Below are 27749 nucleotides of genomic sequence, written 5' to 3'. Positions count from 1 at the left end.
CCAAAATATACGTCACAGTTTCATAATATACCAAAGATATACTGACGAATTATTTGTATTCGTATTCCATCATATTCCTCGATTTTGATATTCTGTTGAATATTACCACTAACCATACAGTATACTGTATGCGGTAATGCGTTCCATCAATCCGGTGTAAAGCAATTGCCAGTGACTTCCAAACGCTGTGTTGGTTATATCTACCTTATAAAAACCGTAATAATCGTTTGGTTCTCGTACTGTATAGTTAGTTGTGGTCGACTTAAATCCGACTCTTTCTACGGCCCATACATCATAGGTATAGAACAAAAGCTAGGATTTACCGAAAAAACGCACTCCCCATTAATAATCTAGATCAGGTCGGTTCAATTATAAAATCCGTTACTTCAAGTAGACCTTGGTGCCATACATGCCATAAAAAGGGGCAATTTTATTTACAGTCCTTTTTGACCGCAGAATTTGGTGGCCCAAAAACCGTTACATTTCTCGATTTTACCTAATAATACCGTAAAAGAGGTGTATTTCCTTCAAAAAATTAACTTCTTGTGTCTGTGTAGTGGCCAAGTGCAGAAAAGTTAAAAGGGAAATGAAGTTCCAATTCCAACAACCACTTCATCCAGCTTAAAAAATGGCTAAATTGAAGATTCCTTAAATTGTAATTCGGCGGAATACCAACAATACAATACAATGACCGCAGGGCTGGAAAGAAATTTAATGGAACGAATTTTGCTACATGGCATCTACACAGGGATGAAACCGTAAATGCGGCACCTGGTAATTCTACACGATTGAAAAAACCGCTTTGCAGTACTCCAGTTAGAGATGGTGTACCAGCTATACCAAACCGATAACGATTACTTTGATATAGACGGTGGAATCTGTTTTTGCGTTTTGTTTATAACAAAATCAAACCGGCACAATGCGCGATGAAATATTGGATCCCAACAATCTGGTTAAGAACCGGGAAATACTGTACCGACTGATGATAAGGTAAGGTTGTGTGTTTGCAGACCAGAACCCTCAATTATCCTATATTCCATATTGCAGCCAGCTGATGTACGATGGCTTGGAGAAGTTCGCCATGGAGCTGTCGATGCTGGTCAAGGCAGATCAGTGCGCCCCGAGCGAGCGCCTGCTGCATGTGATGATATCCGGCATGCAGACATTGTCCGACAAGGAGAAACTCAATTCCGACGACGTCCTGCCTGGCATAGATCTCGAGTTTGAGCCCGAAGCATCCGCCCTGGCGCCGGAGCCGCACTCCTATGAAACGGCCTACGTGACGTCTCACAAGCAGGCTTGCCGTGCCGGCGCCTTTAGTTACGACGGCTCTCTGGTGGCCACCGGCAGTGTGGATGCCAGCATCAAGATTTTGGATGTGGAGCGTATGCTGGCCAAGTCTGCGCCAGACGAATGTGAGCCGGGTCGCGAGCAACAGGGTCATCCGGTTATACGCACCCTGTATGACCACACCGATGAGGTGTCCTATCTGGAGTTTCATCCCAAGGAGCACATCCTGGCATCGGCATCGCGTGATGGCACTGTCAAACTGTTTGACATCGCCAAGCCATCGGTAAAGAAGGCCCACAAAGTATTTACCGACTGTGAGCCGGTGTTGTGTCTGTCGTTTCATCCCACTGGCGACTACATAGCCATCGGCACGGAGCACAATGTTCTGCGTGTGTACGATGTGCACACCACGCAGTGTTTCGTCAGCGCTATTCCCTCGCAGCAGCATAAGGCCGGGGTCACGTGTGTGAAGTATTCGCCCACAGCCAAACTATATGCGACGGGCAGCTATGATGGCGACATCAAGGTCTGGGATGGCATCAGTGGCCGTTGCATCAACACCATTGCGGAGGCCCATGGCGGGGCGGCCATTTGCTCCCTGCAATTCACACGAAACGGCAAGGTAAGTGTTGGCCATGACCCTGGGACACCATTCCTTCTTATCCAAGCACTATTCTCGATTTCATTGCATTCCAGTATCTACTATCTTCGGGTATGGATTCGCTTGTCTACCTGTGGGAGCTCTGCACCAGTCGACCCATACAAACGTACACGGGCGCCGGCACTACCGGCAAGCAGGAGAACCAAACCGAGGCCGTCTTTAACCACACCGAGGACTATGTCCTCTTTCCCGACGAGGCAACGACATCTCTGTGTTCCTGGAATTCGCGCAACGGCTGTAGGCTAACGCTCAACTCTCTGGGCCACAACGGACCTGTACGCTACATCACCCATTCGCCCAATTCGCCCGCGTTCCTAACCTGCTCCGATGACTTTCGTGCACGCTTCTGGTATCGAAGGGCCACCAATCAATAATTTGTACCATAGAAAGTGGAAGAAATTTCGGAAAAAAATAAACTATTTAAGAATGAAAACTACTCGCAATTTGAATGACAAATTTTCCTCGAATATTAGTATAAGATTAATTATTCGGTAACACGTGTCACGCGTCATGCAGCAGCGCTCATCTGTCGGTTGGACGGAAAGAGGACTGTGTTTCTGTCGCAGAGGCCACTCAATGGTCCAGTCCTTGCATATCAACGTTCAATGTAATTAAAAGCAAATCAAAATATCAGATGTAGCATCTTTGGTGTAGTATCGTCGGTTATTTTTAGTAAAATTCTCTTTATTTTATGAACTCCTTCAAGTGTCTCTCCATGAATCGAATCGTAAGCCTAGACTCCACTCTCGCGTCTTGATCTGTAATATCTGTAATAGTATAATATCTATCGGATTGAGCGCATTGTAAGTTGTAAGTCGTAATGGTTGCCATTTAAGTAAATTGTTTATGTGATAATACAAGTAATTGACAGACAGAGATCCCACTCCACCTCGAAATTGGCTTTTTCGTCGTATAAATATCAGTTCAGTTCAGATTTCTTCTTCACTGGGAAGTCCTTTGCGCATTTTGTTGTACATTGGAACATGCCTTATAGTCTAGTTCTATATCCTAATTAAGTAGTCGATAATTAAGTTTACAACATTTTTGGCGGGGCCGCAGAAACGCCTGCTCCTTCCGTGGCGCGGACCCCTTTACCAATTCATTTTGATAATTGCACAAATAGCCAATACATTTGATTTCATTTCATCTTGTTGCCAAGGATATGAACAAAATTATACTACGGGGACTTTGAGTATTAAACAAATCTATATACTATATATGTATATGCTATATATGTACAACAAAAACAAAAAGTATGCTAAAATAAAACAAAAGTTTACAAATCAAAAAAAAGGGTTCAACAAAATCACAAAAAGAAAAGAAAAAGTTCTAAAAGTCCCTTCCCCTACCCCATTAGGAAGGGGTTCGGTTCGGATCGGTTATCTTCGAACTCTGTAAATTGTTTATAATTAAAGCCGAAAGTCATTAGAGTTCACTGAACTGTGCGCGCACAATGGCAGGTGGGTTACGTTCTTCCCGCTTGCCAGCTTGGGCCCAAGGATTAGCATTCTTACAGGCTAAAAATACACTAGATTAAGAGTGTTACTTAATTTTAAGGCTATCTGGACGGAGCACGTAGTAGTACGAGTAGTGTTTTAGCTTAGTATTGCTTTAATTTAACTAACAATCCGGTTGAGTGTTTGTGTTTTTGTTTGCTTATCCTTAACCGTATCAAGTATTCTACAGTTGAGAGACCTCGCTATAAGGTGCGTTCTGTGTGTGTGCGTTAGCGTTAAGTGGGGATCCCTTTCCAAAGTCTTTACGTTGCGGTGGTTTGTGCGGTGGTGGCCAGTGCCAGGCTCTTGCCCTCGGCCACGGCGCATGTGGTGGGCGGCGACGGCGAGGGCGATGGCGTCGGCGACGGCGAGATCTGTATCTCATTCTTGATGATGACATCGTGTTGCAGGCTCAGCATGGCCGCGGCGACTGCCTCGGGATTGGAGGCCTCATAGCCGTCACTCAGCTCCTGGTCCTCCTGCTTTACGTCCTCTGGCAGCAGGAGGCAGCTATCCTGTTGCTCCATCTGCTGTTGCTCAATCCGCTCCATTTGCTGTTCGAGCTGTCGCTGGTAGTGCTCTTGCTCTTGCTGCTGCTGTTGTTGTTGCTGGTACATGGAGGCCTGCATTTCGCCAGCCGCCGCTGCGGTGATCAAATACTTGAGCGGACTGAAGGCACTCATATCCTTGGGTGGCGTAAAATTCTCGTGCGTCATCTTCAGGTGGTTCTTCATCTTGTCCGGGCGTGAGAACTCCTTGCAGCACACTGGGCAGGGGAACACCTTGCGATGCTTGCCCTCGTGGTAGAGGAACGCGTGCCGCTGGAAGCTGTACTTGTTCTTGAACGTCTTCTGCATGTTCTCCTTGGCACACTCTGTGCACCGATAGACGCCCTCCACCACACTGGCGTACCGGAACAGATCCAATCCACGGACCGACATCTCCGTGAGATGCTCCGCCTGGTCGTCTATCGTGGACTGGGCCTTGCGTCGCACCCTTCTCCGCTGAATGGGACGCTTGGCTGGCTTCTTGGAGCCCGAAAGACGCGTTGGATTGCTTGCCCGGACACCGCCAGATGCTGCTGGTGATTTGTCGGACACTGCTGTGGGTTCGGAGTCGGTGGCTTGATAGCCAGGCAGACCAGCATTCTCATCGGCCAGTGTAAGCAACTCGTGATCGGGCTCATCTGCCTTATCCTGCTGGTCGGCCATGCAGAGAAGCTCCATGTCATCATCCGGATACTGGTCAGCGCTCAATGGCGACGCCTGCTGCTGCTGCTGTTGTTGTTGCTGCTGGTAATAGTCCGCCGCCTTCTGCTGATTGGCGGCCATGTGCATCAGGATCTGGTGGTGCAAATTGCCGCTGCTGTTAGCCACTTGGGCTGCCTGCTGTTCCGCCGCATTGGCCAGCGACTGTAGTCCACTGCAGGCGGTGGCGTGTGCCTCCTCCTGGCTCTCGATGTCAGTCTCTTCGATGGGGGATGGCGCTGCTGCTGCTGCTGCTGCTGGCAACCTGGGCACCTCGGGATCTTTGGCCCCGCCACGCAGCTGTTGTTTCAGAAGAGAGTTGCTGTTGCTGTTGCCGTTGCCACTGCCTTTAGGTTTTGTCTTGGACTGCGACTGTGTGGGCGATGGTGGTTGGGCCTGTGACTGCTTCTGAGGGGAAGTCGTGTTGGGGTTAATGGCGCGTATTTTCAGCCCTAAAATCGTTGGCAAATGGACTGGATTATTGCCAACTTCCAGCAGCGTGGCCACCGTTGGTTCTGCCGCAGAGGTAGTGGCTGTGGCTGCCCCCAAACCAGATCCTGTTCCAGCTGAAGTCGTAGTCTTGGCCGAAATTGTGGTGGTCAGCGTTGAGGTGGACCCAAAGAGCCGCTGCGAGAGTTCCGGTGTGGCCTGCGACTGGGCGGCTGTGACTGTAAAAATATAGTTTGAAAATTAATTTTGAATTATTTTTTTAGATGCCAATTATGCTAAATGTTTTTTTTGTGGGGGAAAATCCTGTTTTATAACTAAATTCAATAAAAAAAAAAACAATCAATTTTTGGTTCAGAACTGATTTTTGTTTTGTGTTTTTTGCATCGTGTATTTTATTTCTCTTCTGTTTTTGTTTGTTGTTGTTGTTTGTTTGTTTGTTGTTTGTTTAGCAGTTAAGCGATAATAGTATTATTATAAAAAGTTCTGTTTTACTTGATAGTTCTCCTTCCTACTATAACAAAAATTAGTTATAAATATATATCAGAATAATATTGCGTGTGATTCACTATTTAGTAGTTAGGTAGTTTTTAAATCATTATTTATTTATCATTAGATCGTATCGTATCGTCGTATTTAGCTAATTTTAAACGGAAACCAAGTTTACCAACGAATTTGCAGACAATTTTCTCGTTATTTGCCTTGCGATTCTGTTCTGGAAAGATCTGGTCAGATACATATACACATATGTTGTATGTATATTCATATATTTCTTTGGGCATCAAAAGCATGACTCTGTTATATATATTTATATATATTGATTCCTCGTTAAGTGTTCGAGTGTTGTGGACATCGTTTGAAAGCGAGAAAATTGCCGAGGGGTTTTTTTTTGTAAGTTTTGATTTTTAGTTCTTTGAATGTAAAAAATATATGTGTATATAGTGTATATATATAAAAAGTAGACTAAAAATAAAAGTAAAATATAGTACAAACAATCTACAATATATATTGTGTTTGATTGATATTTCTTTTTGTATATAATAAACGCCAAAAAAACAAAGATTGGAAGATAGATGGAAAAACATCCTTGTCGAGAGAGATGGTTGGTGGTTCTGTTTTTGGAGATTGTTAGGTGGTTGGTGCTTAGTGATTGGTGGTGTGGGTTCGACGGCGGCTTACGGACTAAATTGCACTAGCTACCACTAAATAAAGAATTAAAAACAAAATTATTTAATAAATTAGCGTACGCAGCTCCGTTTTATTATTTGATTGCGCATAATTTTTACTTTTCATTTTTTTTTTTTTTTTTTAATTTTCTTTTTGCAGTTTTCAGTGAATTTTTGTTGTCTACATGACTTGAGGAATAACTCTTTCTTGTTGTCTGTATTTTTTTTGTTTTTGTATTTATTTATTATTCTTCTTTGCAGATTTTAAACCTTTCGCTTATGTTTTGAGTTTTTTTTTTTTGTTTTTTTGGAGATCGTTTTGTTTTAACAACAATAAATTTGTAATTTTAACATTCTCTATTTTTTCTGTTTGCTGCTGCGTTTGGATTTTTCAACTGCGTTTTTGCGTTTGCTTTTGATTTTCATTTTCTTTGGCGATAATTTAAGCCTCCGATATACAACATAAATCGTTTAATAGATTGATGATAAATTATGTTTAGTTTTTATGTTCATTAATTAATAATTATTATCATTACAAATATTATTGTATATTATTGTTGCTGTTACTATTTGTAGTTACAATTTATCATCGATCAGTGACCGATTAATAATCGACAAACCATCCCACCCCCATTCCCACTCCCGATACCAACGAAACATTTGCAACCTTTCGTTGGATATCCTATGGGGTCGGGTGATCAATCTGTATAGGTGTGTGTGTGTGTTGGTGAGTGACTGGGGGTCACAAAAAAGGACCTTGCGCCCAGACTCGGGATTTAACTTTTAACTAGCTTCATTTGAAGGCAACAAGGTAGATTTGCGCTCCCTCTCGCATGATTAACATTACAATTTTTTCTCTTCCGTTTCCGTTTTTAGCTTTCGCGATTCGTAAGATGTAAGATTTATATATAATATAGCATATATATTAACATAGGCATATCTGAACATAAGATAATGATAAATTAATTAATAGAACTACGGGCTAAGCATAAACATACCATTCAATGTTTATAGATATTGTGTATATTTATATGGTATATATATAAATCTGTATCTAAAGCTATGCAGATACGTTTTTAATTATCTAAAAGTGCTGTCGGTTTTTGTTTAGAGTAACCTTTTTAGAGTAACCTTCGCCCACCCCCCGCCCCAGTGATTCGTTAAATAAGGCCGCTCTGGTGTCTAAAACAACAAAAAACTTTCTCGTTTTTTTGTTTTGTATTCATGGAAATATGTATACAATATATTTCGATACGCAAAAATAGTAATCGCATTGGTGGTTTATCTTCTTTTTTTCTGTTAGGATTAGATTTGAAGTGAGGGCGTGCGGGATTGACTTAAGGCAAAACAAAAAAAAAAGGGTTCGGTTCGGTGTGGGTTTGATTCGGGATTTGGGAAAATAATTGCACAACATATGTATATATAAAGACGGTGCTCAACGGTTCCTTTCTTTCTTTTAGTGAGGGAATTGTCCGTTTCGGTTCGTCTTTTGGATAATCAGAGATTTCCACGTTGCCCGGCATTTTCTCTCTCTCGCATTATTCACGTTCATTAAAAGAGAAGCGCAAAATAATAGATAGATTTTTAACAGAAGCCAGAAAAGTAAATAACTAAAAACAAAATCAACAAAAAATCTACCCCCCATTTCCCCTGCAACAGCGAGCGCCTGGCGCTGCCTCATGATTAACTTTGCTCCTCCTCCCGATCCTCAGATCAATCCCCCATTGGATTCTGCTGGAATATGTGGCTGCTTCTCCTGGAGTCAACCTCTCTCTGTCTCTGTGTCTGTCTGTGTGTCTGAGGAGTGCTTCTTGGATGGGTGATATATGGTGTATGGGTGTATGGGTGTACGGGTGTACGGGTGTGTGTGTGTGGGTCGAGGGGAGATTACTGCGCCGCAGCAGCGGGTGCTGTGGGTGCCGTGGCCACCGTCAGCGGCCCCAGAGAGCCGCTCGACGACGAGGTGGACGACGATGATGAGGTGGAGAGCGCATTGCTGGTAGCGGGCAGCGACTGATTCGAGTTCTGGGCACTCAGATCTGGCGGCGGTGGCGTCGAACCACCGGACACGCCCAGAGACTGATTGGCCAGGCTAGCGGCAGCCACGCTGGCCAGCGCCGTTGAGGGATTTTCGATCTTGTGGATGATCTTGACGTGTGCCGTCATGTTGTCCTTGCGCGTGAACTCCTTGAAGCAGAAGGGGCACGGATAGACCTTCACGTTGCGCTTGTGCGAGGTCACATAGTGTCGGCAAAAGTTGCTGATGTGCGTATAGACGCGCGAGCAGACCTTGCAGCGGTACGTGTGCTCGCCCTCTTTGGTGCAATAGTCACGGACGGAGCCCTCCGTGTCGCCCTCGCCAATGTTGCTGCTGAGATTGAGCTTGGTCTTGACGGCCGCCGAGCCAACGCTGCCGCCGCCGGCGGCGCTCAGGTTCGGCGTGCTGCCGCTCAGCGAGCCGGCCGCCTTGAACTTGAACCCGTCGCTGCTGTTATACAGATCGAGGTAGTCCTGGCTGGTAAACACCCCCTTCACCTCGCCGTTCATCTTGCCCAGCTTCGGGCGCTTCTGGACGCGCGGCCTGGCCGATGAGGACGACGCAGGCGATACTAGTGGTGTGGAGGCGGCGTTTGCCTTGCCAATGGGCGTTAGCTTCGGTATGCTGACCATACTCTTCACCTGCGCCCCCCCAGCGGCCATTCCGATAATGTTTAGCTTGATTCCGCCGGATGTTGTCGCTGCCGCCGCCGCCGCTGCTGCCGTTTCTACATGGTGTTTACGTTGCGCGGCTATCAGGAGCGCCTGCTGGCGGGCCTGTTCGTTGAGGTGCTGGTTGTTGTTGTTGTTGTTGTTGTTGCTGCTGTTGGCTCCACCTCCGCCTCCACCGTCTGTGTGGTCCTGCGTGGGCGAGCTGTTGTCGGTGAGCGGATTGTATTTGAATTCCACGGGCTCATCGTACTCGTCCAGCATCAGTTGTGGCTCCATGTACGAGGCGTCCATGCCATCGCCATCGCTGTCGTTGCCATCTACAGGAAGAGCAACCGAGAGAGAGAGAGAGATAGAGAGAGTGGAACGTTAGTGAGGTCTCCTCTTTGTGGCAAAGGGCCTTTTGGTGGTGTGTGTATGTGTGTATGTGTGTATGTGTGTATGTGTGCATGTGTGTGTATGGGTGCAGGATGTATGCAAGAGAAAGGCAAAACACAATGACGCGACAAAGTGAGAGATAGTTTTGAGTCGGATCGGAAAAGCTATAGGGATTTCAAGCCATTTGTTTTCAACGCGTGTTCGTGGTAATCGAAATGATTTCTATTTTCTGTTTCTGGTTTTCGAGTATTTCTGCTATACTTTTTTTTATATGAAATAATGGGCGTAGGCGGTCATGAGGTGCGATGCTGTGGTCGTACTTTTTGCATTTTCTGGAGAGCCATCGATTTTGCGCGCGTTCATAATTTTGGAAACATAAAATGATCTTGCTTTTTGTACTCAGTACAAATCATCTTTTTAAATATTTTTTTTTCTTTTTTTTTCACGTCGGCCATGAATCCCTGTGAGCTTCAACCCGATCCTCAACTTCACAATTATTTCTCTTCTTCAGCATTTTGTGGATTTGCATTTCTGTTGGCATCAAAACCGCTTCGTGTTGTTGTTGTTGTTGTTGTTGTTGGGGACACTCACCTGCCGACGGACGGAAAAGCGCACTCGACTGGGGGGTCCTATAAAACAACGTTCTCTGCCGATTGATGGATTCACTGAACGAAACTTTCGATTTTTTTTCTCACATATTTTTGTTGTTACTTGTTGCACTATGAAGGGGAAACCGACGCGCGTGTGACGGAGGAGTTTTTTTTTATATACTTTGAGTACCTTTCGATCTAAATTGAAATGCGTAAAATCCCTTTTAGCTTTTCCGATATTCAAATAATTCGAACATTTTTATCTTTTGTCGCAGATGAGATGTGGCTTCACCTTTTGGTTCTGTATTGGATATTGATTTTGGTTGTATTTGTTGTAGTTTGTTTTCTTTTTTTGTTTTGTGCACTGAATGATTGACCAGGAGAATGATGTAGTAGTATCGATCGACTGATTGATTGGGATTGATTGATTGGGATTGATGGTGCATTCTGTCTCTTAGAATTAGGGCAAAAATGATCTTAGGGGCTATACTATGCATTGTATGTACAAATATGTTTTGTAGATCTTATGATAACCTTCAGTCTGGATATGGAAAATGGACTCACCGGAAGTGCTGTTGTCTTCTGCCTGGTTAACCACCCGATGATCCTTCGAGTTCTTTGATCGTTTTGTGGGCAGAGAATCACGACTTTCCTACAGGCGGAAAAACAATGATTAGTAAAATATTGGGGGCCGTTTTTCCGTTTTCCGTTTGGGGAAACTCACATTTAAATCATCATTATTGCCGGATTCCTGCTGATTGTCATCGGAGCCATCGTCGTTGCCCGAGTAGGAGTCATTGCCAAGTTTGCCATTGCCCATGTCCGAGTCGTTCATCAGGTTGTCGCGCTCAAAGTCTTCGTAGTCGTTGCCGGTGCCATTCGAGCTGCCGGACAACTTGCGGGGCCTGCCCCGCTTGCGTTTGGGCATCAGAGCGGAGCTGAGGAGTGACGGCTGCACCGGCAGTGTGGCACTATTTGCGGCACTGGCGGTGCTGGCCAAAAGACTGGCCTGCGACCGATTACGCTGCGGTACCAGATACGGCTGGATGCGCTGCAGCTGTGGCGGCGCTGCTGCCGCCGGTGTGCTCTCCGCCGGCGAGGGCTTATCGTCGTTGACCTCGGTGAGGCCCTTGATGCGCAGGCTCTCGGCCACGCGCAGGAATGCGGTAAGACGCTCCTGATCCACGGACACCTCGCCGCGGTACATAAAGTCCAGCAAGGACTTCATATCGGAGTAGGGCACATCCTTCAATATGACAATCGGATGCTTTTCCGGGTGATTGATGAACAGAGCATTGAAGTATGGACTGCAGGCGGATAGCACCATCTGTAAAAAGCGGGGGGGGGGAGGAGAAAAAACCAGAGTTAGACCAGAGTTAGACTGCTTTCTCCCATTCTTCCCCTCAAACGATGAAAACACTTGCCTTGTGTGCCTTTAGGTATTGTCCTTCGACGGCCAGCGTCACGTCTGTGAATGTTTCTGCGTGGAGCAGCTGATCGAAGACGGACAGCAGGTTGCTCTGATGATTGTTCCATCGCAGGCAGAATCGTTGGGATGCCATCTTCATTTGGAAGCCGTTGTGGTTGCGGTGATCCCTTTTGCTAGTTGATTGATTGGATTTGGACGGGATGACGCTGTCTGGATACCCTATATAGTGCTCTTCATTCAATTGTTAGCCGTAGCATGGGTTTCATCTAATGTCCTTAGCACTCGTCCTGCTTCCTGACAATCGTTTCAATGTACAGAACATATATTCCAGGGCGTGCTGTAATCAAACGGAACACACGCACACTCAAGTTAGTTTTAGGCTTAAGGATCCTGCTATCAGATGTACATATGTATGTTGTTCAAGGATATTCCATTGCCCCTCCCCAGCCCGTGTGTGTGTTTGTGTGTGTGTGTGTGTCTTCCAGTTAGATCTGAGAGTTTTCCCCGTCCCCCGCATGGGAGGGGGCTCCGTAAATTACTCGCAAGTGCAAACAAAATTTAATTTAAGAGACGACCCCGCGGGTCAAACTGTTCCCCACCCCGAGCCCCCCTTCGAACATTATGCAGGCCATTCATTGCCGGGGCGATGGCGCTGGCGACGGCAGTCAGGAAAACTAAATGAGGAAATCTAAATGGAAATTTCAAATGTGTTTCAAATGGGCAGCAAATTACAACAGCAACAAATAATCCCGAAACCCCACCACACACACGCACAGATCGACAGAGAGTATGAAGACGAAGAGAGCAACGAGCGGGGGACGGGGGACGGCGAACGGGACGGTCTGTGAGAGTGAATGGGGATGTGTGGCTGTGTGTGTGGAAATGGGACAACGACGCGGCCACAGAAACAGTTGCCTGTAGAAGCATGCTTGTGTGTGTGTATGCGTGTTTGACTTGAAAACTTGCCAAAGGGCGTGTGCGTGTGTGTGTGTGTGTGTGTGCGCGACAGAAGAAGCAGATGCGAAGAGTAGACAGAAGAGGAAGGCGGAGAACGGAGTGAATAGGAGAGCAACAACAAAAAGAGGAAGCAGAACGGAGCAGAGCAGCAACAGGCACGTAGACGACAAAATGGAAAAACTTTACGCCTGCCATAAAACAGAACACAAAAAAATCAACTAAGAAGCCCAAAGTCGCTCTCACGACTTGAAGATACCCTACGACAACTACGAATCCTTTGAGTTTCAGTCTTAAGGTTTTTGGTGTATCAGTAGATCATCAATTTTGCCTCAATTGGAGGAAGCAGAAAATGTACCTTAGTTCCGCTAGTTGCTAAAAGTGTTCAAAGATCCAGATATATACATGGCTTAACAGAGTCTTGTTGTGGTGCTGATCGGAAATGTTATCTTTTTAAAGAACACAATCTACCCTCGGTTCAGTAAAAGTACCTGGCAACACCACACACAGGCATTCAGACAAACAAAACCAAACTGGAACACAATCCCCCAATCATCCATCTAGAAATTGTTGTGGAAAGTCATGAAATTCCGTTGGCTTGGATCCACTTATCACTTTCTGACTTTCTGTTGGCTGCGCTGCTCTTTGCTATTCCGCCCTCTTTCGTATTCCAACAAAAACATCCTTGGGCGAACGAAATCATGAGAAGGAAACGGACGGAACGAAACGAAACGATGCGAAGCGTAGAGAGTAACGCATGCAAACAAAGTTGTCGTTTGTTGTCTTCGTTTTTCGTCTCCGGGGATCGGATCCCCTCTCCGTTGCTGAGGAGAATGCGCGGCTCTTGCTAAATATTTGCCAAACCACCAGACCAGACCCGACCCGACCAGACCAATCGTCCGCCCGCCCGCAAGTGCGCGCGCTCTTTCTTATCTTATCGGGGCCGCCTGTACGCTTTAATTGAAAATCATTTCAGTTCCAGTTCCCATTCCCATTCCCATTCCGAACCGATCCTCCTTTTTAGCTCCTCGGATCGCACAGAGAGAGGGTCACACTGTTTCATTTTTTCTTTTCACTTTCTGTTCTTCTTGGGTCCCACTATTTTGATTGGATTTTTTGCTTTGCACTTTTTGTGATCGTTTGTTTTCATTTTGTGTCTGCGCTGCACTTGTTCAAATCAATTGAGGGGGCAGAACCATTCAATACCCGTAGAGCGGGAGAGAGAGAGAGATCGAATAGACACACACACACTCACGCCCATGCACACAGTCACTGGGGCTTTTGCAAACAGTTATTAGAGGAGCTTTACGAAAAAGCTTTTGTCGCTCAAGAGCAAAGAAATGTTCAAGAGAGCGGGCGCGCACACGATCACAGAAATATACTTTATATATGTATATATTTTTTTCTTCTTATTCATGGTTAGATTTTTAATGGAATTGTATTGTTTTCAGTTTGTTTTCGCCGTGCCGTGCCTCTGCGGCACGCACTAGTCTTTACCGTTTACCGTTGCGTTTTCTTACTTTGCATGAATTAAATTTTACTTAATTCTGTCCGCAATTTCGGTTTCAGTTCCACAGAGTGAACCCGTCCTCACTCGTTCAAAACTCGCGCACGAATGAGTAAGTCAAAGTCCTCGACGCAGGAAGTCGACTGCGCAGCGGCACACACACACACACACACACATGTACACTGGCCTCTGCCTCTGTCAGTCACGTCGTCTGCTCACACGGACACTCTGCGCCTGATAAGAGTGGCGGCGGCGGAGGCCCTGGTCGTCGTTCTAGGGGTGGGCGGCACGGCACGGTACGGTTCTGCTTGCCTGCGGCAGAGAGGAGATCACTTTACAGACGGAAAAAAAGCAGAGGGAAACATGCGCTTATTTTTACACCCCTTTTGACACACACACACACAAACACACACAGTCGCATAGGGGTAGAGGGAGACGGATTCAATTAATATTCCACAATAGTAAGCACCTTTCTTTTTTTTGTTTGTTAATATTTTCTCCTTTTGCTGACGCCTGCAGTTTTTTTGCCTTTCCTTTTCTTTTGTTTAATTTTAGTTTTTTTTCTGCTTGGTTTTTTGTATTTCCAAATTTCCAAGTGGAAATTTTCACAACTCAGGCGGTGAGAGCAGCGTTAGAGAGAGAAGGAGAATGACGAACAGGGAGAGCGGTGGAGGAGGAGGGTGATGCGATCATACCGAACCGCGATCCGCACGAACGAAAAACGAAACGAAACACTTTTGCCGCACGTCAAATTTCGTCCGTCCCGGTTGAATCCAAAATGTGAATGAGCGATCCTCGGGCTCCCAAGCTCCAAACGACCACGTCCACGAACCGTCGTCGCTGTCGTCGTCGTCGTCGTCGTCATCGCTGTCGCGGCCCCACACTCGCAAACACACACACACTTCAGCAAACACACACTAATGCACACGCGTACACATTGCCGACAATCCTACATCCGTCGAGGCGAGGCAGCGCTGCCAGCGCGCTCACAAAAGGAATGAGCACACACACACACACACACACCCATACAAGAGTCACACACTACATTCACAGAAACAGGCATAGGGCTGCCTGCCTGCCTGCTGGTGCTGCTGATGACTTTGTAGACTTTTCACTGGGTCCCGTCCCCAAGTCTCCACAGAAAAACTGTTGCCGTTCTCTTACTCACTCTCCTGCGCTGCGCTCTCTCACACCACGACACGATCTCTTACGCTGCTCTCCTCCGCTGTTGCCGCGCTGCTTGCGCCTTTGACTTTTTGAATTTTTAATTTCCTTTACACGCGACGGCTAGAGAGAGGGGAAAAAGAGGAAGGGGCAAGCGGGCAGGCGGGCAGGCATGGGTCTCGGTCTCGGGGCTGTTGCTTGGCTGTTTTGAGTGAGGGACGGGCCAAGAGCGTTGACGAAACGGGGTTAAAATGAAAAACATGATGGGGGGGAAAAAGCTAGGAAAAAACCACAGTAACAAAAAATACAGCTTTTGGGTGCGCGCAGCAGCCTCGTAGCTTCCATCTGTAAGTGTATATTTGTATATTTGTGTGTGTGTGTGTGTTGTGTGTGTAAGGGCATTAGGCGGCATTTGGGTTGGGTTGGGCCTGGTTATTGGGGTTGGGCGCCTGGGCGCTGCCTTTTTTCAAATTGGATTTTTCCCCCGACATCGAGGAAAAACATGTGGAAACTTGAGCCAGACCCAGTCCCAGCGATCGCTTCGAGTGGCGAGTGTGTGCGCTTGTGTGTGCAAAGGAGCGTCTGTCTGAATGTGTGTGATGCGATTACGTAAGCAACTGTAACAAGTAACTTCTACAAGTGGGAAGCGGCGGCATCGTCGTCTCCAATTGGAGTCGAAGTCCTATGCACGAAGTGAGCTTTGGGCCAAAGTTCTGTTCTATTCTCTACACTTTACTTTATGTAGCTTTTATCCTCTACACCTTTGTTAGGGGTTTTTTGTTGTTGTTTTTGTTTATTATTACTATCCCCTACCCCTACAACGGAAACGATCGTTTCGCCTAATAGGCTCTCACACAAACACACACCAGGTGAAATAGTGCGAGAGAGAGAGAGAGAGAGAGACAGACATAACTACAACTACAGCAATAAGGTAGTCACTGAATCGTAAATTCCTGTTGCTAGCTCTGCCTCAGTCGCAGTCGCAGTCGCTGTCGCTGCCTCTGCTGCTGTTGTTGTTTGCCTTGCCCTATTGCGTGTTGTTGGTTGGTCGCTGGGCCTGTGTGCCGCTTTTCTATACCCTTGCCTTGAGGGTATTCCTATTCCGACCAGATGTTGGCAAAACGCTGTAAAAGGAAGCATTTCCATGTCCATGATACTGATAGACATGTCCTTTTGTGCACCTGTTTCTTTTAAGGAAAAAAGTTACTCAATGCTGATGATTTATGGAGAAAACTTCGCAGAGATCAACACTATTGCAGCATAAAGATCGTTCTTAAATGAATTTAAAACGAAAAGGATTCTAATCTGATTCATAGTGACGAAGTTTGCACGAAAAATCTCTCTGAGTTCGAAAATAATCCTAATCGTTGTAATAGCAGTAAAGCAGTCCTGAATTATGAATTACAATTGGAACCCGAACATTGATCGAACATCCAATCTGCAAGGGTATCTAAAGCTTCGGACCCCGAGGGGCTAGCCTTCCTTTCTGGTTTTTTTTTTGTGGAGCTTTGCCACGAACGATCGCTGTCTGTGGCTTCGGTGCGACTCCGATTCCGATGATTCCGACGACTGCTGTGGGGCGCTGTGTGGCTGTGGGGCTTTGGGGCTGTGGCTGTGGCTGTGGCTTGGTGGTGGCCATTGTTGCCGTTCGTTCGTTCTACTTAGTCGCTGGTCTAATACGTATAACATCTAACCACTCTATCTACGCTCTATGACTTCCTCTCTACACCACTCTCCACATGCATAGGCTGCTGGCGGCTGGCGGCTGTTGCTGTTGCTCCTCTCCTGCTTGAATTTTTTATCAGCAAAAAAAAGAAGTTACAACAATAGATGCCCATCCCCCGGCCCCGGCCCCGGCCCCTGCCCCTGCCACTGCCATTGCCACAGTGTATGTGTTTGTGTGTGGTAGTATTAAGTAAAACTGCGGAGGCTGAAAGTATAATCGGTGACAGGGGCCCCCACAAATTAACGCCGCCGCCTGAAGATGACGATGTTGAAATTTGTTGTTGGGCGGCAGTGAAAACGGAATGTTTACACTAGGAATGGGAATCCGCTCATTTTGGGGGGGATACAAAATACATAGAAAAATCGCTTGATCGAAGATGATCAATTATATCGAATGATTGGTTGGATATTCAATAAAAATAGTTTATGTGAAAGATTTTGTTGAAAGTATAGATCCTTTTACGGGCAAACCTCTATTGATGGATTGTGGATTATTTGGCTTAACTGTCAGTTAATTTATTTAAATTACTAATAATATAATAAGCATTAAAATAAAGCTCGATGATCGATTTTCTGGATATCCTTTTACATGCATCTCAGAGGACTAATACCATGTTCTCATAACATTTGTGGGCCCAATACCATCGCTCCTGTCCTTAGGGAGAACATCAGTAAGGCAATCTAAAGGACACAGATCTTTCATTGTGATTTTTTGGTTAAGATCCTCTAATCTAGGAAATCTTTGAAAATCTGGCCAAAGGATCCTCTCAATCGCATCACTTTCTCTCTATCTGATCCTATCCTTAGTTTCTATCTTGGCTTCCTCTTCATGTGGTGCATCTTTGTCGTTTTGTTGGTGACGGATTGCCAATGGATTACTCAATATCTTCGACTCTAAGTGGGTTTCTGGCTCTAGCTCTAGCTGTTTTTTTTTTTTTTATTGATGTGGTTGTCTGTCTGTTAGTTTGTCGCGGTTGTCGCGCGGTGGTGGACTTGTCATTGTGGGGGGACCCTGCCTTGGGGCATGTCCGTGTGTGTGCGTGACACTCTGCCCATGTGGCGCGGCGGTGCGGCGGTGCGGCGGTGCGGCGTGGCCCACACATATTCGCCCCCACAAAAAACGAGAGCTTGAGAGCGAATCGAGCGCCCCACAGCAGCAGCCTGGGATTGCGGCATGGCATGCGTGTCTCTGCCTCTGTCACGCTCTGTCTCTCTCTCTCGCTCTCTGTGTTTCTATCTCTGTTGCCCGCTCTTTGAGCAGGAGAAATAGAGAGAGAGAGCCAGCCAGCCCAGCCGCTCTCTCAGCGTTTGTTTGATTTCCTACAGCGCTATTTACTGTGTAAATACCAATGGAGATCGGACGGAGAGACGTTAGGAGAGCGTAACTGTGTGTGTATTTGTGTGCTGGTTTCCTGCATATGTGTGTATCTGTGTGTGGCAGCCAACTGTTGATGACTGACTAACTGGTGCTCGGTGGCCGGATTCTGCTGCTGCTGCTGCTGCTGCTGCCGTTGCTGCCATCGCGCGGAAACAGGTATCGCAGGTTGGCACCAAACACATGTTCCTCCCCTCCGCACCTCCCTCCCGCCCTGTAACCCTCCCAGCCTGCGCCAGCACTGCGCCCAGCGCCTCTTTCCTGCCGCTACCGCTTTGGGGCCGCATCGTCTCGGCCCGCTAGCCGCCAACTGTTTTCCAAGTCTCACCTCACCTCACTCCACCCCGTCCCCGTCCCCGTCCCCGTTTCTATGACTTTTCTAATGCTTCCTCTGTTTTGCTGCTTGGCCGTGTGTGCTTCTCCTTTGCGGCCGACAGCGACGACAAATTGTGGATACCCTCTTCCCACTTCCAAAGGGTATCTATGACTTTAGGACGAAGCTTATACGGATCCTATCAGCATTAACCATCGGTTTCTAGTTTTTAAGGCAAGTAAGTAAGTAACTATATTTTAGATTTAGAATCTTAGATATTTAACTTTACTGTTTTCTATAACCCATAGAAACAATATGTACATATATATGTATCTGTGATCTGCAAGGGTATCAAAAGCATCGGCGCCAATCAGAAACTAGTCTGCCTTTCCTTTCTTTTTTTGTACTTTGCACTTTTTGCCTTCTTACATGCCTGGCATTTCTCTTCGCATTCCTTTTCCCATGCCTATTCCTTACTCTATGCTCTCCCTCTCCCTCTCCCTTCCATTCTCTCCACACTCTTCCTATCATCTCACCGCTCTTCCTCTCTCTTTCTCGCTGAGCTTGACGCTCGTCAGAGCTTCGTTTCGTTTCGTTTCGTTTTCTAGCTGTCATAAAGTCCCGTTGTTGTTTTCGTTGTTGTTGCGTCTGCCTGCTGCTGGCTGCTGCTGCCTGCTGCTGGCTGCTTCTAGCTCTTTCTAGTCGCCTTTGGCTTTTTTGTTCGCCAAGTGTAAAAATTCCTTTGCACGTAGGCAAGCAGTGAAGGAAAAAAGCTTGGCTCAAAGCTACATGTACAGACAGCCAAGAAAATACAAAAAAAGGTTAGCAGCCAAGCACGTAAGCTTCCACCGAGTAGTAGAAGCAGGTTGGTGGGGGGATGGGGTTGGGGGAGACAACGGGCAGCGTGGGCCGTTGTTCAATGCCAAACAGAGAGATACACACACATACATGCAGAGTAGGACTCGAAGCGGGGCTTGAAAGTCCCCCTCATAGTCATAGTTTTTCGAAATTGTCATTCAAGTGTAACCGAGAGCCGAGCCTCGGCCTAGGCTTGTTTTTACAGACCCACACATCCACAGAGATATGAACACACATGCACAAAAATATATATAGATACATACATGTATGTATGTACGTATACGTAGATATAGTGAATAATTTCATTCATAGAGAAATTTAATAATAGACGCGACACAAGAGGAATCCCCACTGTGCATACCATGGCCATCAGTGGGTGGATTTTTTATCAGAAATCTGACGATACAAATTATAAAAACTCAAAAAATATATCAATAAAAGACTACTAGCTAGTCTAGTAAATACAAAAATAAGTGTTTTCTATATTGTATAAACTTTAAACTGTGTAAAATAATAGGCACACACATATAAAATATATTATATTTTGTAAAAATTTATTTTTTCTACGTAGTATTCCGGAATTAGATACAAATATAGTCTGGTATTTGTCCCATTGTGCTTTCGTATCCATACATCCACACAGATACTACTTCAACATTTATAGATATATGTATCTGTATGGAGGTTCCAATCATATATGGCAAACATTTGCGGAGGAGTGAGCGACAAGAATCGGTTGGGTCTTCCACTCGACTATGAAATAATACTCGGCAGGAAGGAGGAAGGGACTGGCGACTTCGCTGCTTCACTGAACAGTGGCTAGAGGCTGGGGTCTGGTTGTGGGGCGATTTGGGGCTGTGGTAGTGGAAAGGAAAAACTTGTTGCCTTCGTTGGAATGAGCTCACGCTCACCCTAGCAGCGGATCCGTCTATAGGGAACGACGGGGTACAGACTCTACTGCGACGGAATGACTGATTTGTGGGCATCGTTAGACACAGCGTTGGCAGCCCTCCCCCCTCCCAAAAGCAAGAGCTGCCAACCCGACTGGTTTTTGTGGCCGCTCCGCTGCTGATTACAAAATAGTTTTTTCGGGCTGACATTTTGTCAACCATAAAAATGCAGCGCAAAAGAGCTTGGAGCTGGAGCTGGAGCTGGAGTCCCGCCATCGAAGGGCGTCTCTTTCATCTCCCCATGCGATGCGATGTGGTGCGGTGCGGCAACAGTTGTCTGAACCACTACTCCTCTGCCTCACCCACCACCAACCATCCACCACTGGGGCGGCGGCTGTCAGCATTATTGATCTATGCATGTTTTTTGTTTCCTTCTTTTACGTGCTCTTCACGCCTCGACCCACACAAATAAGAGACAGAAATGAAATTGTTGCTTTTGCTGTCGCCCGTGCCCCCCTCCCCCCCCCCCCCCCCCCCCCCCTTAGTCATTTGCGCTTTGCTTTGGTGAGCTTTTTATGGTGGTGTCCTTAATTTAGACATTCGAAATGCGGGTCAACAGCGAAACGGGGAAAGTTCCGGCATCGGCCAACGGCAGAGGAAGCGAAGCACTCAACGACACACTTGGCCAAGCACTCAACATGGAAGTCCCATCAATCGTACATACTTTTTGTATATATCATAAATATCGGTTCCTTGCACTCTAGATATCTCTCAAAAAAGATTAAGGGATGGGAGGATGGCATTCGCTGGCTGAATAACCTTCGTTTTCTAAGGACTGTGTTCCCCTCACCACAAAAACAGCTTTGGCGATACATCGATGACCTTTTGACCTGTTCTGAGAGGGTTTTCCCTTTTTTCCTTCTCTATCGGTGGATACTCTGCACGTGTCCCGTAGCGCTTGATTGCTTGTTTACTTTTGTGACCACAGAATATTGTGATTCCCTTAACCGCATTTCGCCTGATAAGAAAAGAGCCAAAGGAAGTACATCATACATCCATATATATGTACATAAATATGTATGTACATACATATGTACATGATAGGAGCACACATGTGTACTTTGGGACATTGTACGAGGTCTACAACGAAAAGATAAAAGACATTAGCTACATATTGGAGGAGATTCTCGAATGCCTGGGAGCTCTCCTAGGAGTCCCGCGCTCGTAAGAAAAAGCTTTATTTGATTTGATATTTGGTTGATAACACCAACAGCAACAGCAACAGCAAGAAAGAGAGCAGCCAAAGAAAGAGAGAGAGAGAGATCGGGAGAGAGAGAGAGAGCAGAGTAAACATCAAGTGCGATCGAAATTAGAAATGCCGGCATTCTGGGAGAGAGTGTTTGTCTTGCACATGTGTTTTGTTTTTGTGGCTCTCTTTGCGTTTTCGTTTGCGTTTGCTTTGTAATTTCTTTTCATTAAGTTGCTTTTGGGCTTATTCCATCTCGCCTCCGCCTCCCATCGGGCACGCACACATCGGCTCCCTCGCTCCTTGGGCCCGTTAATGGAAATCCGAAATTTGGTGCGCGGATATTTTTAACATGACCCAAATGCCGGGGGATCCAGCCACTAGAAAAATCCTCTGACGAAACTTTCCCGAACAGCTGCGGCCGTCCCGGCCCGCCTGTGATGCCAGCCACCCACCCGCCCGCACTCACGCCCGCCCTGCAGCCAGAGAGGATCGTTCGGCTATCGCTTCGGATCGCCGTTGCTCGGCTGACTACAAGAGACAAAGGAAACGACGGCCAAAGGCAAAAGAAGAGGAACAGGCATCTGCATGGCAAACGTCAACCGGTGGAATACCCTGTAGCGGTAGAGATTTCGAGAAGAGATTACAGTGCGAGGGAGGCTTGTTGAAGTGAAATCAACACTCGCAGAAGCAGAAGCACTCACAGAAACAGCTTTGGAAATATTGTGGCAAATGGCAGAGCGCTGACATAGCCAGCGTTAGCCAGAAACAAAATACTCTCTACGCATATCCCCGCGCTTGCAATCTGGTATAAAGGGTATCCTCGCGAGAAAAAAAGCACGCAGTTTGTTTGCGCTGCTTTCTCTTCGTGCGTTTGGGAGGGAGCCTCTGCCAGCGTCAGCGTCAGCGTCACGACTGCGTGCATATTTTTGTTCTCCTTGCTGCTCTCCTGGCGTGCCTGTCTCAGCGGGTGCGTTCGTGTGTGTGTGTGTGTGTGTGTGTGTGTGCGTGTAGGCCCCTTGATAAAATTGTGTGTGTCATCCCCCGGTCGCCTCCCCCTGCGACCCCATGACCACTGCCAACCGCCACCGCCGTGCACTCAATTAAGCTTATCGCGCACTGTCCGTGTCTGACCGTGTGTGAGTGTCTGTGTGCGTTGGGGATATTTGTTTGCTGCTCGTTTTTGTTGTTGTTTCTGTTATATGTTTCTGTTTAGAGGTGACTTTCCTCTGTGCGGCGCTCCTTGGAGGCGGCTACGCAACGCGAGCGAGAAAAAAGTACGAGTATCTGCTTGTCACTGCCCCCGGCCCGCAATGGATGTGTGCATGTGTGTGTGTGTGGCAGCATTGGTGTCGTGTGCAATCGGCCACAGAGAAGCGGACGCAATCGAAAAAAATCCTCTTTGAGAGGATTAAAATATACACACAGCTTTTTTTTTGTAGTTGTTGTTGCTGTTTCTTATTCTCATGTGCTCTTTGCCTTTTGCGCAATGGACAGTGGGGCAAAAGTGATTGTGCGACAAAGGATTGAGGATCAAAAGAAAATAGATTATAAAGATATACATATTTTTTATCTTATTATAAAGATATATTTCATCTCTAGCTCAATTTAATTAGCAAATGTTCGAATTTTCTTCCAAGGAAGCTCCTTGGAACATAGCTGACCTCTACGAACTTTAGATATGGTAACACAATCTGAATATCCTGTTATTTGGTTTATTTTTCTAGGATAGCACTACGTGTGAGCCTTTGAACCACTGTGCCAGTGCCAGTGCCAGTGCCTGTGCCTGTGCCTGTGCCCCTTCCAATGCTAGCGGGGCCTCCCATCGTCCCATAAACGGACAATGTCCCCTGCCAAAGCTTAAGGGTAGCCACCAGCGCAACGGCGACTGCAGCTGCAACGGCGACTTCTGCGTCGGCAGCGTCGGCAGCGTAGTCGTCGCTTTCAATTACCTTCCATTTGCATTTCGTGCTTATTTCTCTCTCTCTCTCTCTCTTTCTCTCTCTGTTTTTGCTGATGTTTGCCTTTTCCCTGTGCTGTGCGCACACAGCCTTAAGTCGGATGCCTGCTGTCCGTTCTCCTTTTTGATTTTCCCGTTCTCATGCAAAATAGGAAACGCCTTGTGAGTGTGTGGGTGAGTGTGGCCGCCGCCACAGGGCGTATACTTGACGCGGACATTGAGCTGCGACTGCGACGCCGACGGCGTTAATTGAATTAAGGCGTTGCAAAGGCTTAAGGCAACAGCTAGCGGAAATTGCAAAATGAGGCGACTTGTAGGGTGGGGGAGGCGCGAGGCACGTGTGTGCAGGCCAAGAAAATCCTTTTTGGTCAAGAAACTAAAAAACGACCCCAAGGTCTGGCCCAATTCCTGCCGGCTTCAACGGATTTTTTGTAAACGGTTGCTCTTTGGCTTCCGCTTTTGGCTCGTTTTGCGTTCTGCTTCTTTGCTGCTGCTTTTCTTTGGCCACATTCTCTTTTCGCTGATGCTTTCTGCCTGCCTGAATTACAAAACATATTTTGGCCACTGACCTTTTCTTTTTTGCCTTTTCTTATACTTTGTTCTTGTTGTTGTGTTTTTCGCTTTGCGGTGCTCCACTTTTAAATTTGGGCTTCTACAGTAGTTGGAGTCTCTTTTTTCGTTCTTCAGATTAATAATTAAAACAGGAGATTTACGAGTCCAAGTCGGAGTAGTGGAAAGATTGGAGAAAACCCGGAGAATGGCGATCAAAAGCACGTAAGTTGATAAAAATCAAAATTGCATTCATCAAAAATGCAACCAGGCGAATGCCTCCACGATAAATAATAATAAATAAAAGGAGTCATGAAAAGAAAGAACCATCTGGATATACACTCGAAAATATACGAACAAAATGTAGACATGTGTTTAGCCTTTTCCTTGGGCCTAGCAGCAGCTGCAGCGTGAAAAATGAAATAAATATGGGAGTGCGAAACAGCTTTTAATAACAATCATTAAGGATCGTATGTGTGACTGGGAAGTTCACTGGATTCCGGCTCAGAATAATGCTGACGAATAATAATCGAATGAGCTTGGAGCGTCAAGAACTGTTGACTACATTTGGCCATGATTGGTAGAGTTTGACAAGTCTTCGATGTCAAAGAAATCGATTCAATAGTGATACGATCTGAATGGATTCGACTTACATATGTCGCGTAGCAAATTAAGGAATTAAAATCACTTAAAGCAGCCTGAAGGCTGTGCACTTTATTCACCTTTTTTCGACCCTTTTTTCGTGCATCGAAAATGTTTGGGAAAAACCCCATTATGTACCAGTATGTCCCCACCTCCTTGCAGTGGCTATAAAAATGGAAAATGGGAAGAGAAGACAGAAAATCAAGAATCCGAAATATTTGTGAAAACAGACACGCGCGTCGTTAGAGAGAGCACGGGGCTCTCTCTCTCTCTCTCTCGCTCGCACTCTCTGTATCTTTTACTCTCTTTGCGATATTGCGTATACGACGCTTGGGACTTTTACTTGTTGACTTTTGTGTTTTGGGGGAATTTTTACCGCTGCAACGACAGCAGTAGCGACAACAACGTGAGTTGTTAGTCATGTCTCTCTCCGGCTTCTTCTTCTTTAACTGTTTCGATCGCCGGCTGAATAACAGTTATAATTTGAGCATTATTTTGACTGTGAGCGCAAGGTGGTAGTACGACTGTCTGTCTGTCTGTGCGTGTGTGTGTGTGTAAAAAGCTTTTAGAAAGAGCTAGAGATATACATACATACACATATATACATCCATAAGAGAGCGTGTTGTTGTTGTTGTTGTTGTTGTTGCTGTTCGTTTCATTAACAAAACAACCGCAAAATTTATGTGTGATCGGAGGCTTTGCATTCGTTTCCTTTTTGCCCCAATGAAAAATAATAATTCATGATATTTGTTTTTGTTGTTGTTGTTGTTGTGTGTTGTGTGAAGTGGGTTAGCCAGACACTCGGCGAACGGAGAGACAGAGACGGAGATTGGAGATGTGGAGATCGGGCTGAGATTTGCATAATTGAATTTGTGTGGCCGCGCGCGCGCAGGTGCTAGAGTTGTCGCAGGGCCACCAGGGTTGTCGCCACGTAGCAGCGGAAGCTCGTGGAAGCCGCAATCAAAGATCACTCACTCAATCACTCATTCATTCACTCTGTCATTCATTCATACAGACATTTTCTGCGCTGAGGGTTGGGGAGATCAGGCAAATGGCCCTGGAATAAAAATGGTTAATGGAATGTTCCAGGCCACTGGAAGCCCGAAGCCGTACCCAAAGGGGTGCGGCTGCTGGAGCTGGGAACTAGAAGTGGCACATGGAAAGTGGGCGGGGAGGGATAAAAAAAGGAAATGGCAATGGGCGTCGGAAAATGACAAAGATCACTGAAGCAAGACCGACAAATAAGCAGCAGAAACTGAAAACGGACGTTTCCACGAGTACGAGTGTGTGTCTAGTACATATCTGGTATCTAAAGCGGTGGCGCATTACTCCCCACTCAACAACAATAACAACAAAAACAACAACAACAACAACAACAGCAAAATCAACAGAGGCAGCAAGAGAAACAGAAACCGAAACAGCAGTAGCAACATTGTGGGCCTGTGTGTATCCATCAGATACATTAAGTGCCTGACGGCCCTGCCTTGTTGATGTTGCAGCAGTGTGGCTGTGTGTCTGTGTGTGTGTGTGTGTGTGTGTGTGTGGGAAATAGCTGGGTGGAAAATGTATCTGGTAGGCATTATAGATTCGTATTAGATTGCAAATGAGCCTCAAAGGAATTTCAATCAAGTTTTCAGATCAGATTTAGCTGCAGCGAATGAAATGCTCCTCATTTTTCGAATTATTTCAGTTGCCGGCTCGAACGGGAACGAGTACGATTCCTGGAAAGATCTTTGCCAAAAAGCAAATGGAACTTACCGATTCTTGGAAGATTCTTAGTAATCCGTAAGCTGTCGTCCGTGCTTGGAAAGTTTTGTTGCAACACTAGTGCACTTTTTTTTTGTTGTGTGTTGGATTCGTTTGAATGTGTAGTTGTTGCTGCTGCTGTTGCAGTTGCAGTTTGCAGACGAATCAAATCATAAACAGTTGTGTAAAAACATAGGCCACAAGCGAATAAAGGAGACGAAAACGGAAGACAAACAAGAACATGAAGCCAAAACGAAATGCAAAATAATAAAAGCTTCAAAGCTTGGGGCTGCAGGGAAACACGCCGCGTACTCGGACTATCAACGGCGGCGCACGAATCTCCAATCAGAACTGAAACGTAGGGATGGATGGATGCCGTGTGGGTCCCGTGGGGACCGAATAGCCGAACGACCGAATCGACCCGAAGACGGACACAGACACACACGAGCTCCAACCGAGAGCGTTGATCACGAAACACGAACTGAGCGGACGTTTCTTTGGGGCTGCGGCTGTGGCTGGGGCTGTGGCTGGGGCTGGGGCTGGGGCCTGGGCTGCGGATGGGAGCTGCTGGTGCGGCTGGGGGGCGGTCTGGACTTGTGAGCGTGTGTGGGGGGCTGCCACGACGACGAACATGCGCGCGCCTGTTTCGTGCTTTGGGGCCTGGGTGGATAATAATATCGTAGCCCTGCTCCCGTTTCGCGTATTTTAATTCAGAGTTTCAAATGTGATAAATGAGCATTGCTTGCCTCTCTATCTCTCTCTCTCTCTCTCTCTCTCTCTGTCTGTCTGAAGCCCAAGCCTTGGGCCGAAATAAAACAATACAAAAAACGCAAGTGGATGTGGACGGACGAGCGGATGAAATGGAATGGATGGAGCCATTCGGAATGGTTCCAAATGGCCAGCAGCAGAGGCCAGAGTCAGGCCGCCGAAAGCGTTGCGAACGCAGCGAAAGAGAGTAAGAGCGAGAGAACAGCAGCAGCAACAGCAGCAGCAGCAGCAACAGCAACTTGACATTTTGACTTGCTCAAACGCACACACATGCGCAACAGCCCCGCTGCGTTGGCGCTCTGCCCTTACGTGAGTGCTGCTCTCTCTCTCTCTCGCTCTCTCTGAGGGTCTCTGGCTCTCTCTCCAGCCTGATGATAAGCTTATGTTGAAATAAAGCTTGTTCCTTCTCCTCGCCTCGCTCTGCGCTGTTCCGCTGTGACCTGCTGCCACAACCCAACCTCTTCCACTCTCCCCTCTCCCCTTCCGCCTTCCCCTTCCCTGGAGCAATGCATTTTGGAGGGGCTGCTGCCTCAGCGTATTACGAAATATGACAACAATGCAGTTTCGTCGTCCTCGTTTCGTTCTGCCGACGCTGCGGCTTCTTCTTCGACGTGTTCGTGGTCGTCGTCGTCGTCGTCGTCT

At 46.5% G+C, this 27749-nt stretch overlaps 2 protein-coding genes across 4 annotated transcripts; one reads left to right on the top strand and one right to left on the bottom strand.

Annotated features, from left to right (window-relative positions):
- The first annotated feature begins 894 nt into the window (after positions 1-894).
- On the top strand, positions 895-2407 carry LOC6588605 (cleavage stimulation factor subunit 1). The gene is made up of 3 exons (XM_002013153.2): positions 895-990; positions 1048-1912; positions 1987-2407. Exons 1-3 carry the CDS (start codon positions 920-922, stop codon positions 2323-2325), a joined length of 1275 nt encoding a protein of 424 aa, XP_002013189.1. The 5' UTR covers positions 895-919; the 3' UTR covers positions 2326-2407.
- An 843-nt stretch (positions 2408-3250) lies between these two features.
- Positions 3251-26863, bottom strand: LOC6588604 (protein tramtrack, beta isoform). 3 transcript variants are annotated; one of them, XM_026984555.1, is made up of 5 exons: positions 26352-26863; positions 11406-11747; positions 10706-11308; positions 10546-10633; positions 3251-5362 (listed from the first exon to the last, which is right to left on the bottom strand). In XM_026984555.1, exons 2-5 carry the CDS (start codon positions 11547-11549, stop codon positions 3711-3713), a joined length of 2487 nt encoding a protein of 828 aa, XP_026840356.1. In that variant the 5' UTR covers positions 11550-11747; positions 26352-26863; the 3' UTR covers positions 3251-3710. The 3 variants fall into 3 exon arrangements, with proteins under 3 accessions (XP_026840356.1, XP_026840357.1, XP_026840358.1); XM_026984556.1 differs by lacking the exon at positions 26352-26863 and adding an exon at positions 13885-14282; XM_026984557.1 differs by lacking the exons at positions 3251-5362; positions 26352-26863 and adding an exon at positions 6670-9333.
- Positions 26864-27749: the final 886 nt, after the last annotated feature.

The sequence above is a fragment of the Drosophila persimilis genome, unplaced genomic scaffold (assembly GCF_003286085.1).
Source record: "Drosophila persimilis strain 14011-0111.01,24,50 unplaced genomic scaffold, DperRS2 tig00000000-arrow-pilon, whole genome shotgun sequence".
Taxonomy (NCBI): Eukaryota; Metazoa; Arthropoda; class Insecta; order Diptera; family Drosophilidae; genus Drosophila; species Drosophila persimilis.
The sequence above is the reverse complement of the archived record's forward strand: the minus strand, read 5'-3'. Positions and strand labels throughout refer to the sequence as shown.

Excerpts from the sequence above, each read along its gene's own strand:
- LOC6588605 (XM_002013153.2), top strand. The coding sequence starts at position 920 with ATGCGCGATGAAATATTGGATCCCAACAATCTGGTTAAGAACCGGGAA. Across the intron at positions 991-1,047 it reads CTGTACCGACTGATGATAAG|CCAGCTGATGTACGATGGCT; the intron begins GTAAGGTTGTGT and ends TCCATATTGCAG. Across the intron at positions 1,913-1,986 it reads AATTCACACGAAACGGCAAG|TATCTACTATCTTCGGGTAT; the intron begins GTAAGTGTTGGC and ends ATTGCATTCCAG.
- LOC6588604 (XM_026984555.1), bottom strand. The coding sequence starts at position 11,549 with ATGAAGATGGCATCCCAACGATTCTGCCTGCGATGGAACAATCATCAG. Across the intron at positions 10,634-10,705 it reads GCAATAATGATGATTTAAAT|GAAAGTCGTGATTCTCTGCC; the intron begins GTGAGTTTCCCC and ends TTCCGCCTGTAG. Across the intron at positions 5,363-10,545 it reads AGAAGACAACAGCACTTCCG|TCACAGCCGCCCAGTCGCAG; the intron begins GTGAGTCCATTT and ends ATATTTTTACAG.